The following is a 16,085-nucleotide window of genomic DNA, read 5'->3' as shown; positions in this document are numbered from 1 at the left end:
TTAAAACTGTTTAAATGTTGTCTCTGGTTCGATGTTCGTCATATTTGGGGGTCCTCGGCATCATAAAGTTTGAAAACCCCAAAAATAAAGTACATGAACACTGAAAGTAGTTGGCAATATTACTGCAGATGGAGATTATACACCTTTATAATCACTGTGAAAGGGCTTATGACACAAAGGCCATTTCCATTCCTCTCTGTCCTGATGTATTTTGGTTTATCTGAGGATCAGTGCTAGACGAGTCATATGTTACCTAACCATAATCCAGGCTCATTATAATGTAATTGACAGAATCATATCCACATAACCATACAAAAGCATTGTTTAATTATTGTGGGTTTTATATGATTCATCATTGCTAATATGTATGCAAATTGTGGATACATGGACATATATTTTACACTGTAGCAGAATCATTTTTAGTTTCTCCTTTAAAATAATTTTTACACTATGGCTTTTGGTTAACATATTTTTGGGGCTGTCCATCGATAATAGTTAGTTTGTGTAAATGGAATGTCTTTGCATATATTTGTGTCATGATATTTATAAGAAGTGATATTGGTTAAAAACAGCATATTATATAACATGATTTCTATATGATTGATTAAATTTAAGGAATGATTCCCACCATTCGCATTATTGGATTTATTAATTTATATTTTGTATTAATTTTATTCTTTTGTTTTATTGATTTAATGTTTTTGTGTAACTGATGTAGAGTGTGCATCAAGTGTCAAGACCATCATCAAGGGTCAGTACTGTGACAGTGTTTTGAATTCAATAAAATACTTCGTATTTTAGCCATCACAATATGTTGCCTCTTGGGATAGAACAGTAGTATCTGATGCACATCTAAAAACTCTGGGGAGGCATAGCCTACAGGCCACCCGAGTATTTCTGTCGTATGGTTTTTATACACTCATTTTGAATAGGCCTTTTTTAATATAATATATAATATTATATAATATAATAGTATAGCAATATAATATAGAAGTAGGCAACGTTGCAAAATTCTCCTGAAAATAGCATAAAATCTGAAAAGACATCAGATATAAACTAGTAAAAACAAAGCTTTCCAATGTGACATTTTGGCAGTTTCTGATTGAATGTAACTGGTAATGATTACACATTTTACAAGAGAAAAACATTGGGGGGTATCCCAAGGTCGTCTGTATGACGTCACAAAGGCGATTGAAAGCACAGAATACAAACGTAATGTTCTGCAAGTTTAAAAATGTGCGCAAAATCTGGCAACTATTTTTATATAAAACTGCGCCACTTTAGTTAATAAACGACAACAATTTCCGAAATAGATTTAAATTTGTTATGATCCTCGGGGATGTCTCTTATACCACAAATTTATAGTAAGCCATTACATAGTACTGTACATATTTTGTCGTTCGCCCTATGAAAATACGTCTCTTGTCCTCTCTCTCTCGCTTGCTCGCTCGCTCGCCCTCTCTCGCTCTGCTAGGGTTGGGTGTACTGTGTACGTCTTTCACAAGAGGCGTTGCTCGTCGGCCGCGGCGCTACTCTGCAAGGGAAAAAAGAAATTTCCGCTTCCTGCACCGATAAACAACTAACGCAACTTAAAAGAACATTTGCAGCGAGTCTTTGAGTAACCATACAACTTTACCAGACCCCAAGATTGGGCGAACCTCGCTTCTCGTGTACGGATGATTCTCGTGCAGTAGCGGATCTGTGGTTCAACAACTGGCCGTTTGATTTGCCGTTGTTTTACTATTTTTAAACATAAGGTACCTCCAGTATGTCGGAGCGAGGAGGGCTCCCGAGGACTGGAGGCGTACCGTCTCCGCAGCCCTCCAAACCGGTGGCGATCACCTCCAATCGCCCGGTGCATATGAACCTGTACGCCACCTGGGAAGTGGACCGATCGTCCCCAAGCTGCGTACCGAGGTAAGGCGCTTCTGCTGCGGGGAGGGAAAAGCCAATTGTAACGCCGGATAATGCATTGCACGCGGGTTATCTCGCGGCGCTCGAGGTTTATAACGTTAGCACTTATCAGTGTAAATGAGTCAATCGTAGTAGAACTATACCAGTGAATACAACCAACGTTACGTGAAATAAATAAACATTTCTGCATAATCTATCTGTGTTAGGGGATATTAGGAATGTGTTTATAAACGCAGTAGTGCGCAGCCAGTTTTTTTTCACAAGGCAACTTCTTAACAAAGACCTGGAACGAATTGTTTAGACATGTATGGATTCATGCATTGTATTCCAGCCTTGTTTTATGATGTTGTCACTGTAACTGTATAGCGTTTAGTGCTTTGTAATTCTAGCCTGGTGGCCTGTGTTAAAAAAAATTAAACGGCAATGAGTGCGTTTATAGATTAATACACTGTATTCCAACCTGACAGTGATCTGGGATATTATTTTGGCTCGTGTTGCTTTATATTCAGCTTGCTACTACTAGATTGGCAACTGTCCTGTACTGTGTGGCTATGTAGGGCGACCACATGCATGTGATGAGGTCAACATGTATGTATTCTTCAGAACCTCTTGTTTTCATCTGGACTTAATATCAGTTACCTGGATACAGAAAGCAAGCATGTGAAATGGCTGCCTATTGAAGCTAATCGGTTTATTTGTATGAAATGTGTATTGACGGAGCGATTGGGATAGATTCGTGTTACACAGCTTGTGTTATGCATTCTGCTGCTCGTATTGACACAATACTCTAAAAATACACAAAAATATTGATTGACTTGATGTCTCTCCTTTGGCTGGCTGTATCCAAAATGTAGTACATTGGGAAAAGACCATACCTTTCTTCTTTCCAAGACTATCATCCTGTTTGGGACTGGTTTTAAAAATGTATGTGATCTTGTTTTATGTGTAATTCAGGGGGACAATAGCTGTGTAACTCACCCCAGCTATTTAATTAGAGCTAAAGATGTTACAATGGCCAGCACTGGACACCTGGGTATGGGTGTGCTGCGTGTCTGATTTTGTTGTAGGTTCTTGGTACGGCATGTAAATGTAAGCATTTTCTGCTCACCTGTGTTTATGTGTAATCGATTCTTTCTGCTTGTCACTGATATACTTTCTTCAACAATGCTATAGTAGTATTGGGGGTGTTACCAAGGTGGTATTGTTTCATTGCTATGGTGTTTTTGGTTGCTAGGACATTGCTAGGATGTTCTTGGGTAGTGGTTGACCGATATGGGTTTTTAATGATGCTGATGCCTTTTGAGAAAGCAGTGTGGGCGCTTGGCAGATGAGACCTATATAACACAAATGTATTTGCAGTAAAGCATTTTACAATATATGAATATTACTTATTGTTATACTTATTCTTGATTAAGACTTTACTGCATGCCAAAGTGTTTTTTTTAATAATTATTCTTGTTTATTACACAGTTAGTTTAATATGAATTTATATGAGACAGGGATTAGACTAGTCCTAGACTAAAATAAATGTAAGAGCTGTCCAAACTGAAAAGAACTTGAACTGACATATCATAAAATACATCAGTGCCATTTGTTTTGCCTTAAAATGCATACAAGTAATGTTTGCAATGCATGTTTGTTATAACTAGTTATAGCTAGCCGATGGTGTAGTGGGCAGGGCTCCGACATGTGGTGTTTTTGCACTTTTGGCGTCTCGAGTTCGATTCCCGGCTCGTGATCATTTGCCGTTTCCATACCCCTCTCTCCTCCATGTACTTTCTTGTCTTCTCATCTTTCACTGTTTAAATAAAGGCAAAATGGCCAAAAAATATAACTTAAAAAAAAACTAGCTATATATCCTAATTAAACTAAGGCCTAGTCCTGGTTTAAGCTAATCCCTGTCCTGGAAGTCGCTCCTATAAGTTATAAGTAGTGTTGGTTGCTTTAGCAAGTACTACTATTAATAGGTGAGTGTACTTGTTTGTGTGAATCATGTGTTAATGTGTACTGTTTTGTTCTTGAATGACTGTCGATTTTGTGATATTTAGATAAAACCTCTCAGTGTTAAAAGCTGAGCATTTTTGGCAGCTGAATCAGTGATCTGTTGCCAAAGGCCAGCAGGGGATAAGTGTGTGACAACAGCAACATTAACACAAACAACAACAAACACATTTTTAAGGAGTTCATTTGAGCCAGTATATTCGCACCTCCGTGGCCATACGCCTTTGATACCTACAACCTTTGTATACGTCTCAAAACCCTTAATACAGAATAGCTATTTTTTGTCTGCAACTAATTTTTATTCTGTAAGATATTCAACCTGCCCCTTTTAATGTGGTGTTTTGGCAAAGAGAAACTGGTTGTTTCCTGTTCATCTGCATCTGTTTCCCTCTGCAGTCTGAAGGCTGACAATGTCACATTCTTTTGTTTGCGCTGCAACCAATTTCAGTATGAGGTTGGAGTCACGCTCAGTTCGCCCGATTTGATAGCTGTGCATGAAAGAAAAAGAATGAAGATGAGAGATAAGGACAGAGAGAGTATGGGTAGGGATAGATAGAGGGTGAGAAGGTAATTGCTTCTGCAGCAAGATGTGAAAAAATAAGAAACTGTCTGGCACCCAATCAATGCATCGAGCCTCCTTGACAACCCACTCTAAAGCTACGTGATTTTAAAACAATGCGGAAAATTGAACTTATCTTTGCATCTATGGTCAAATAGTCAAATTGATGCTATGTTTGAATACAAGAGTTGGATTCATTGCTGTTCAGGGGGTTTAATGAATATACATCTTAAAAGAAACCTAACCCTAACCGACTTTAAGACTTATAAATAGTTTTAACTCAGGCCACTATTCAGGTGACTATAAACATAGATTTAAACAAATAATTTAATCTCAGTCTAAAATCTGACTAGAAGTTGCATGTAAAAGTTATATTCACATAAGTTATTGTGTTAATTATAAGCTAAATAGTCACTCCATTTACTGTGGTAAAATCGTATAGTGCACAACCTCTTGTAGTTCTATTACTTGTAAAGTTCATTTGTGTACGTACATGTTACTTTTTCAGCAAAGCATGTGTTTACAAGTTGTACATTTTTGATAGCTCACTCTAAAAGACCTGCATATGTGAGATACCCTTTCAATTCACTGAAACTATAGGGGAATTTTCGACAGTCACATTCTGATTACTTGGGTGCCCAGGCTGACGTGTAGAAAGATAGAGCATGAGATGCTTGACATTCTTTTCCACCCTTTAATCTCTTTAAACTGATCAGGTGGGGAAGGAAATTTCTAGTGATGCACCGAAATGAAAATTGTTGGTGCTGAAACCGATACCGAAAATTCATGGATGCACTTGGCAGAAAACCGAAAATGACTTATACAAATATTTTTTATAAGTTTATACGTTTTTGTATAATTGTATTAATATTAGACATTCATTTTTGAGTTGTAAAAAGAATTACAATTTATTTAGTAAATGTAATTTGAGTTTGACTGCAAACCAATAACAGCCAACCAATTAAAGAATCAAACTTTTTTAAAAGTAAACTAATGCAGCAACTCAGCAGCCTTGTTTAAAGAGCACCTATTTCATTGCTAAAAAACAACAATATTATGTGTATTTGGTATAATACAATGTGTTGCATGGTTTATTGTTAATAAAACACATTATTTTCCACACACGGTATATTTTTGTAGATGCAGATTTCACTCTCTTCCTGAAACGCACAGATTTAAAAAGCTCTGTGTCCCTGATTGGCCAGCTAATCTGTACATTGTGATTGGTGAATACCTCTGACATCAGCCGGAAATATGACACTCCTTACCATGTTTGAAAGATTCATGCACAATGCAGTGCTAGCAGAAGTTAACTTACAGGCTGTGAGTCCGAAGAGGAAGGAATTATGAAAATGTTGGTCTTTACTAAATCACCAATCCCAGGAAGTAAACTGTTGCCTACAATTTGTGTGTTTGTTGTAGTCCAAGAAAAGAGTTTTACGTTTGAGACGATAACTCGCTTCATTGTTTACTTAGGGTTTGTACCTTTTGCATATCGTCAGTGTTGGGAGTAACGCATTACAAAATATATTACAGTAATATATTTGTTTTTGCTGTAACGCAGTAATATAACGCATTACTGATAAAAAATTGGTAATATTTTACTTGTTACAGTCTTAGAAACGAGCGCGTTACAACAATGCATTTCAAAAAAGGCTGTGTTATTTTTATTTTTGACCAATGCGCGCGGCCAGCATCCAAACAGGAAAAAGCTGCGGGTAAAATAACGTTCGTATTTCAGTTTCCGGGTGATGTATGCAGCATGTTCATTTTTACTTTCATTTTGTATTTGAACTGCGATTTGGATGCGGTGCGCGTCAAGTATAGACACGTTTCTTAAAAAGAGCCGAATCTGGGTAGTCCGCGGCTGTACAAACATTGACTAAAGTGGCCGCAATCAGGTCCGGTAGCGCAGCACACGCATAATTCTGAGAGTGAGAGCACTTAGTAAAAGCAACAGAAAGTTTCTATCGGTCTCCTGTGTTGCTTGAACCTCAGAAGTAAAGAGACTTTTAAAAAGCTTGACACTAAAATCCATATTAACAGCACCAACGACAAGGTAAGCTAACGTTGCTATGGTTACAGTCCATATACATAATAGATTGCTAGGCTACTCCTATGTTATCTACAGTTTAATTACAAACAGCAACCTAAACTACAATGTAACATTAGTGTAGACTTAAACATCTAAATAGTACATTTAAACATCACTGTTTAAAGTTTTTACCAGCCTTTGTATGGGAACCTATATTCATTGTTTGGCAAAAAGCAGCGTTCCTCTGTTTGTCTGTGTTTTATTAAGCAATTATATGTCAGCCTACATGTAATCCTTATATTGTACTGAAATGAGCTGTATTCCTTGAGGCCTGATCCTCCAATAGCACTTTTTGATAAGTTGTGTCAACCCAGTGCATGACAGGTTTGTGCTGTGAATCTGAATTAAAAGTGAATTAAAGAAAAGAAATGAAAAGAGGTGTGTCTTGCCATGTTATTAGTCTATAGGTTGCATTATAGTGGGCTCTAGCTCTATTGTGTTTGGTATGTGTACCATAATTTACCAGACTTTTACCAGATCATTTGTCTATATTTATGATTCTAACAGTGATTGTTACTGTATTTTGCCATAAGTCTTCACTGTTGGGCCAACACATAACTTCTAGATTTATAAGCAGCAATAAACTACATTTTAACATTTTATAATGCCTAGTCATACTTCTGTTATTTTGATGAAAGTAACTCAAAAGTAGTGCAACTCATTACAGTTCAGATACAGTAATATTGTAATGTAACTAATTACTTTCAAATGGCAGTAATTTGTAATATATAATGTATTACACTTTGGAAGTAACTTTCCCAACACTGGTTAACATGTACTAATACACACCAAAGGAAATGTAAAATCGTGAATCGGACCATTGGTGCTCTTTAACCTTCCAAGATCCGAGCTTTGGTTTGTCTTTTTTTCAGATTTCTTCCAGCTATTTTGGGGTTAGGAAAAACCAATAAATATAACAACCAAATATTTTTCTTTGAACATGAAGCAGTGTAATTGTCCATGTTTGTGTACAACAGATTTCAGTTACACAGAATTAAGTATTATGGTGCAAACAACCAAAATATTTGTTCACCCAAAAACGGAATTTTTGTCATCATTTACTCGATCTCATGTTGTTTCAAACCTGTACACATTTATATTGTTTTGCTGAACACAAAGGAAGATATTTTGAGGAATGTTACAAACATTCCTCAAAATATCTTCAACAAAAATATCAGAACAAAAATATTATACAGGTTAGCAACAACATGAGTTTGAATAATGACTTTTTTGGTGAACCATCCCTATAATGCTACGTTATATAAGATGCACACAATAATTTTAATGAAAACAACAGGCAAGACACAGCATGGCAGTGAGTCTCTGTCCTGCTGTCAACAGGCCTTAAATGGGCTTCAGTGATGTCATCACCTGCCGATAACAGTCCAGCATGAGTTACTGAAAACTGTGTACTTCATCATCAGTTATTGACAAACCCAATCGACATTAACAACTGTATGTGATAGCCTTTTGCTTTCAGAGGAGGACTTACAAAATGTGAGTAAATGCGTATGATCTCTGATGCTAGAGACTTATTAAAACACGATCAAGGGCAGTGTAGCATCACACAGATCTTGTGTGTCATTTTAAGGATATGCACACTGCTGTCACGATTGCACTTTGCTGTGTACCGCTGTGGTAACATTTATTTTTTGTCTATTTTTTTTTCTCGATAACACCATTTTGGGCAGGCGAAATTTTGGTGCATCCATAGAAATGTTCTTATGCTTTCACCTGGATTTTCTGTTTTTGAGCATGTTGTTTCCTGTGCTTCAGTTTTTGGCCCTGAGATGCCATTATCTTTAAGTAAGCCCTATCTAATCTAGAGTCTATTAAAATGGACTTCCCCATTTTGCCACTCTCTTTTCTTTGTCTCTTGAGTTTAGGATTATCCTATTTTCCTTGGAGCCAGTTAGAGGCACACATAAGGCTCTTTGTTGGATAGTTTTCAGACAAGCACATACTTGAATATTTCACAACAGTTGCATTGTAGCAATGTTTGATTTTACGGAAATGTCATGCATTGAATTTTTAATGTGTTGGTTTTGATCCTGTTTCTGCAGTTTTTGTTTGACTTTTGATTGTGGAGGTCTATAGACGGTTTGATTGGACGCACGCGCGTTGTCTGAACGTGTCTGGACAAAACTTAACTTCTGGTCTCTGTTTGTTTAATGGTCTGGTTAGTGGATAAACTGAACTCTATCGAAAAATATATCGTCGAATATAACAATGTTTTGGTTTTCTAAAGATGAGGGGAGACTGCGGTCATGGATCACCACTATGTGAAGGGAAGTTTGGTGGCCAATCTGTAGTTAACATTATACATTATATAGATTATACATTATATGGTACCCATTTTACACAGTGACATTAGCTCAGTGTAGTTTTTGATACGATTAAGCTATGATTTGAACTAAGGTAATCTACTTCAGAAATCAACAACTTATTGATTTTTTGCAAAATTTACAGGAAGTTTATGTTGCTACTGCTGAAACTGTTTATAAACATAAAGGCTAAAGATTCATTATGTGTCACCTTTTTGTGTATTTGGAATTCTAATTGTTTATCTGCTTTGCAAATATTCAAGCACTTGATTTACAATCTATAAAACAGCGATAAAATAATTTGGGAGCATGATATTTGGCTTATTTTGTACATTTCTTACACTTGCATTTATGCATTCGGCATATGCATTTTTCATTTAGAGTGACTTACAGTACATGGTGCTTTTTTGTGGTTGATCTTGGCATTGCTAGCGCAATGCTCTACTAGTTGAGCAGGAACACTCAAAATAAGTATTTTAGTGTACGTTTTAGTCATTAAAATGAATGATTGTGATGTATTAGATGAATTATATGAAAATTATAAGTGTGCAGCCCTGATATCTTTGATATGAATTATTCACGCAAGACTTCAACACAGAACTGAAGCATATAGATTCTTGGTTTATCCTGTTGATGGCCGTGGTAACACTGTAATTCCACCCCTCATGCAGTCAGCATTAACCCTTCAGCAGTGACCTACTGGGACAGTGAGATACTGACACAGTTAATCACTGCTGTTACATATGCGCAGTGTCACAACAGCGTTTAGCATGTTAGTAGTCATGTGACTCAATGCCTGAGCCACAAAACTACTGACATACTGAATTCCCAAAGCTTATTATAGACTTAATGCGCACACGTGGGCCACTCAGCTGCACCGTTCATTCATATACCAAATGTCTTAGTCTGTAAGTGTATGTTTATGAATGACAGCTAGGTATGATAATCCTAATATTGGAAACAAATATGTCACAAGTTCATTGCTGGAAAAGCCAAACTGGCCTTACTGGGCTCAGTTCTTCTTAGCTAATGTTGCTAGATCAGAGAAGCTTACAGAGCATTCTACGGATGGGGACTGAAAATCATTTCTGAAAATAAGGTACTCCCCCTTAGGTGACTCGTATGGGGGGAATTTATACATTTTTGGGGGATGGACGTAAAAAACCCCACACTGTTTCAAGACACCTTTAGAAAAGTACCCTACAAACCCTCCAGTAAACAAGCTATATGTGATGCAGTCATTCACCAGTTTACCTTTATATTGTTGTTGTTGGAAAATACTTAAAGAAATTTGCTGTCTTCAATGAATTTTTACATGGTTAAACCCACAAATCAATGCTTACTATGGTTGTATTAAATATTCACATTTTAAAGTGGCATGAGAAGGATAGAGCAGATTAATAGCAGTACAACTAGGCTCGGCACGACTTGTTTCAGTTCGGCTCTTAGTACCACTTCAAAGATGGTGGAATTATAGACTTGTCGTTATAGTGGTGCCACCTCTACTGTCGTGACATCATTGTAAATGCGATACAAACAAATGCTACATCGTATGTATCAAGGGATAAACCTGTTAATTGGCACTGTCTCGTGAGCGGGACACTCGAGTTTACTTCAGTATTTTTTTTATGTAAATGTTAATCTATCATGACAAACTATATATTGTTTGAAGACTCTAGTTTTCATATTTCAAAACCTTTTAACAGTAATAATAATGCAGTGACTAAGTTATTAAATAAACAAGAGTGTGCACGCAGCAAACCAACACAAAACAAATTTATTTGATAATTTTATGTATAAAATAATACTATATTGCATTATTTTTATTTATTACAATAAATTTAAACTGCTATAACAATTTTTTCTTATTTAATATTTTCACCTCCAGACACTTCCGTACAAAACTTTAAGACCAAAATTAGGCTTCTAGAACAAAAAGCCAGAGATATATTAATTTGAAGGGGTCACCTTTTCACCCCCCCACTCAAAAAGGGCTGTGCCAGTTAAAGAGCCCCTAGTACGTTACTAAAAAGAATGTTATTTTGTGTAATACATGTGTTCACTTGGTTTTTAGTAAAAAATACATTAATTTTAGACATTCACTCACATTATTCTTGGTCCGCGACACACTGACCCACTAACACAGTAAAACATCAGCTGCATGTCTTCAATCCTTCAGAACATCAAGGTCTGACTCTTGATATTACAGACTCAAGTACAGTATGCTTATTTCTTCAGTACAGATTCTGGCCTTTGTTTTTCCTATTGCTATAAAATATTGTACTCATTTCTAAAATTAGTAATGTAACTGACATGATTAATATACTGTGCAGTAAGTCTAAACTTACCCCGGCTATGAAGACTTATATGCCTTAATATGTCTTAATTAACTGCTCCTGTTTTTAGATACATAAATTATTTACATTACTTTAAGAAACCTCACAATGTAATACACAGTTGATACACAACGATTATTGGCTCAATGACGCATATTGGTTCTCCTCACCGGTAAACGTTTAAAGCTGAAATACAAAATGCTATTGTTTAGGGTTGGACTAATATTCACAGTATTGACATATATAGTTCCATAGTTTTGATAAATTTGCTATTATAGTAGTAATATGTGGAAATATATTAATAAATAGCCTAAGTGACTCTAAAACTTTTGAATGGTAGTAGGCTATTTAATGTTACATAGATAGTTGGACAGGAAAATGAATATTAAAGTTCTATTTGTAATTGCATAGCAGGCTACATAATGATATATTAGATATAAGCATAATACATTATATACATATTATACTCATACCGAGATGAGTGTCATAGCTGCGTACATACGTTTATCTTTTGCAAGTTTCTCATCCTACCCCTTATCTAACATGGACAACTGATGGCTTAAACCTGTTTTTCTCATGCGTAATTCAGTTTGTGTGCATTACATTGCCCGTTCTCTCTCCCTATAAGGTGTCACCATTGGAAGCTGTGACTTGATGCGAACTAACCCTGCACATCCTTCTCGTGCTTCTGAGTGACAGCTCTTCTCTGGGCAAAGTCGTAACCAGATGAATTGATCGCATGGTGACACTGATATAATTTGCTAGAGATGAGCGATTCAAATCCAATCAGGCATTCCATTTTCCTCCCCATCCCATAGAGCACGGCTCATGGTTGCTTAGCTACGAATGACGCCACGGGAGCACGCTTTGGAAAGAAGATGCGCCTTGAGCCACGTTTAACATGCGTTTTTAGACATGACAGGTAAACGGCCACGGGACGCTGTAATGTATATTGGAAATGTGTTTAGAAACCATATAACTGTTATTGAAAAAATATACGGCAAAATTGATTGATATTGATTGTTGTCCAGCAGCCCTAGTATTGCTATAGAAACACTACTTAATGCACTTGTGCATATAATGTCCTGCACAGTTCCTATTTGGTGTATTTCATACATTTAATTTTGTTGTAATGACTCGATACAGTACATCAATGCATACATGCTTAATAAAGAATAACCAACAAAATAGTATTGAATATGAGATGTTTAACTATTATAAAAAGCTTTTCGCCAATCTCTCTCTTAGCTCATAAAACATCCCCACTTAAGCAAGTGCCTAAAGTTTGTGTGTGCTATAATACAGGGTGTATATATCATTATATGTCATTATAATCAAACTCGCAGGTATATGTTTAGGTTCTTTTTTCAGTGTATTCTTCTCATCATTTATAAAGCATACGACTGTGGTGGTTGGCTGATAATGTCTAACGGTGTTTACAGACTTGTAGACCGTTTGCTTTGTTGTGAAACAGGGATTTAATTGTTTCATTATTGCGTTCCTTCTGGTTCAGTTTTCCTTCACACAGCAACATTTCAAAAAGGACCGAAATTTGTAAACGAAGTTGTGAGAGTAGTGTCCTTTCATTTGTGTATGTCTTGTGATTCTGCTTGTAGTGGTCATCCAACAGGAAGAATAGACAGCAGCTGCAGGCTTATTATAAGTTGCTCTGTAGCTGTCCATATATTTGATCATGGCACTATTCCACTGACAGATTATGTCCTATCTGCCTGTTGGACATTAATATGATCTCAATCAAAATCAAGAAGTTTCTACTTCTGGAGTAAAACAGTAAAACCTGAAAACCAAACCAGAATGGCAAGAAAGCCTTTAATCGAAAAGGTTTAGTTCTTAAAGGTGGTTTCATTACAGCGAGACAGGACACAGAAGGCTAAAGACTTTTTTTCTACCAAGACAGAGATCCCAGACAAATCTGTTTTATTCTGCCTGGTGTTTTAAGGGCTCATAATAGTTCTGCGGAGGACCTACTGCGTAGCCTTCATGCTGTAGGCTACACGTCAGCTTTCATTCATACTTCTGCATCATTGTTCACGTTGACTTACACATGCGGATAGCTAGTAGGCAATGTCCACACCGGCATGTCATGGTTTATACACTGAATCAAGGCAAAGCCAAAGAAGCAGCTTAATGTTGGAGAAGCATCAGCAGTTATGGAGGTACAGTAAATAGACCGCGTTGCATGATGTAATGGGGCACTGATTTTTTTTTGACCTGACTGGAGGGGTTTTAGCGGAACAATCACAGCTCTTGAGGGCCATGTGGAACGGACGCTTTGGCGCATTTCTATAGAGATGCACGTCTGGCCAGAGCTAAGCACAGCTTACACCTTAGGTTCTATGCGGAACCATAAATTATGCTTTAGTTTTAAAGAGAACCTATTTCGTTGCTAAAAAACAAAGTTATTTTGTGTATTTTGTATTATACAATGTGTTTGCATGGTTTATGGTTTAAAAAACACTATATTCTACACAGGTGCTACACGGGTACTACATAGGTGCTATATGGTACTTAAAATGGTTCCCCTATGATTACAGCCAGTGAACCACTTTTAGTGCTATTTAGCACTGTTTGTTTTTAGAGTGTAGGGGTGGGCAATAAACCAGTATGAATTCCAGGATAAACCAGGATCAATTCCCCTATCCCCCAGCAAATGGCACCCTGGGTATAACCGTTTTGGACCATGCACAAAGACCTGAAGAATGGCGAAGCACCAAAAGCTAATTGGCGTACAAATCTCACATTCTGATGACTCCATGTTTATGCATGTGTGAGAATAAGTAATTGACTCTCATCAACCTTATGTTTGCCTCCGGGTTTGTGAGTCACAGGAAATGGCTTGAGATTATGACATCCAAATCACTGTAAAGTAGGGATGTATTATGATCAGTTAAATGGGCATTCAGTTATGATGCCATTTGAAAACGTGCTGTAGCATAACAAGTTTCACATCTTGGGTCATACGTGTATGTGTTCATGTGTATGTATCTACAGCATGAGGCGCAACTGTTGTTCTCTACACCCTCTTTTCTTAGACATGCCTCAGCTGGTGTTGAAATTGAGCAACAGGGATGCATTCTTTACTGCCAGCAAATTTGAGCAACAGGATATCTGCTCATTTTGTGGCAGAGGAGAGCACAAGGTCTTTCTCTCACTCTCTCTTTCTTTTTTTTCTCTCACTGTGTCTTAGTTTCAATGTGTTTTATAGGCATCACAAATTGGATGATACATTGCCACTGTATTGGCAGATCAGCTGCATTCAAAGCAAATAGTGCAAAACAAGGTGAATTTCAATTAATGAGATGAACAAAAGTTACAAAAGACAGAGTAATAACAGAATAATAAATTGAATAACATGTACATTCTCATATTATTGCATAGGAATATTCATTAGGATCATTCATGTTGCTGTACTTCTCTTGTAAGATACTGAAAATAAACCAGAATCACATCTGTTGTCCTTGTCATGGCTGCTGATTGGTCAATACAGTGTCTCAGCTGTAATACTCAATATAGTAATGGCTGTGATGTGAACACCTGTGTACATCATCACTGCAAAGCAAACACAGTTGCTGTGTCCAAAACTGATTGCTTGTTTGTTCGCTACTTTACTATTCCCTATATAGAGAATGGCATTTGAGTCCACTATATGGGGAATAAGTAAACGAAGATGATTAAGTGATATTGGACACTGACGTAATATGTATGGGGAGTAATGTCGCAGTTTAGTCATAAACACAAGGATTACTTTAAATTAACATCAGTGTTAAAGGGATAGTTCACCCAAAAATAAAAATTTAGTCATCATTTACCCACTTTCGTGTTGTTACAAACCTGTATAAATAAAAAAAGAAATACTATGGAAGCGAATTCTTCAAAATATCCTCCTTCATAGCTCTCTCTCTAACAATATGTACACTTAACAGCAGAGCGCATTGTGAGTAAAAGAGTGAACGAATTTAGGAAATTAGTTCTATAGTGCACTATATAGATGGTTTAAGCGGCAACAACACAAACAAACAGCTTTTGTGGCCCAAACTTCTGGTTGACTTCTGCAAAGAATCAATAACAACAGAGATCCTCTAGTGTAGATTATTAACAAATAAAATAAATAACCAGTAAATTACCTCAATTCAAATAATAGCTAATATAAAGTCTATTATCTACTATACTGAGCTCAAGTTAGGGGAGAACCGGGGTGAAAAAATTTAACAAAGTGATTATTTTTAAAGCCCTGACTATATTTGCATTCCAAACTATGAAAGCATGTTTCGCACTCAACCCTCGACAAAGCTGACAATATCATATTATTTCATCATCGTTTCAGAGAGCTGTTTTCGACCATGGTAAGTAAATTCCTAAAGCGATAATTTTTTTCTTACACGCCCCTTATTGCTGATTGGCTACAAGTGTGTATGTGTATTGATTTTCAAAAATTATGCGCCACGCCTTTAACAAGGTCATAGTCATGAATATTTACTAAAAATAAGTGTAGCACAAAATTCTGTCTTGTTCTGTTGCGTTACTTTTGACCCACCTTTGTGTAACTTCTATCCCAGCTGACAGAAACATTTATTTTTGACAAGGTGTTTCTTTCAGAGGTCAGTTTAGTCACTAGCCAGACGAATAAAGAAACACAGAGGCGTAATCGTGACAACGTGTGTGTGTGTCTGATGAAACCGTATATAGAGGATAAGGGGTGATTTTGGATACAGCTATCCAAATATTCTCTCCCTCTCTTTCTCTCTTGTGTTTCTTTCTCTAAACAAGATTAACGGTCTTTACACCATTAGCAGCTAATTGTTTTAATGAGAGGCGAGATGCCAGCGAGTATGTAT

At 36.7% G+C, this 16,085-nt stretch overlaps 1 protein-coding gene across 2 annotated transcripts in view; it reads left to right on the top strand.

The window, feature by feature from the left end:
• The first annotated feature begins 1,490 nt into the window (after positions 1-1,490).
• LOC129437229 (phosphofurin acidic cluster sorting protein 1) overlaps positions 1,491-16,085 on the top strand; it is a 59,604-nt gene continuing 45,009 nt past the window's right edge. For both annotated transcript variants that reach the window (XM_055195413.2, XM_055195412.2), the window contains exon 1: positions 1,491-1,917. In XM_055195413.2, coding sequence (XP_055051388.1) covers positions 1,769-1,917 — 149 coding nt within the window. In that variant the 5' untranslated portion in view covers positions 1,491-1,768. The remainder of the gene's footprint in view (positions 1,918-16,085) is intronic.

This window comes from Misgurnus anguillicaudatus, chromosome 21 (assembly GCF_027580225.2).
Source record: "Misgurnus anguillicaudatus chromosome 21, ASM2758022v2, whole genome shotgun sequence".
Taxonomy (NCBI): domain Eukaryota; kingdom Metazoa; phylum Chordata; class Actinopteri; order Cypriniformes; family Cobitidae; genus Misgurnus; species Misgurnus anguillicaudatus.
Note: the sequence above shows the minus strand (reverse complement) of the source record. Positions and strands in the feature narration are given on the sequence as shown.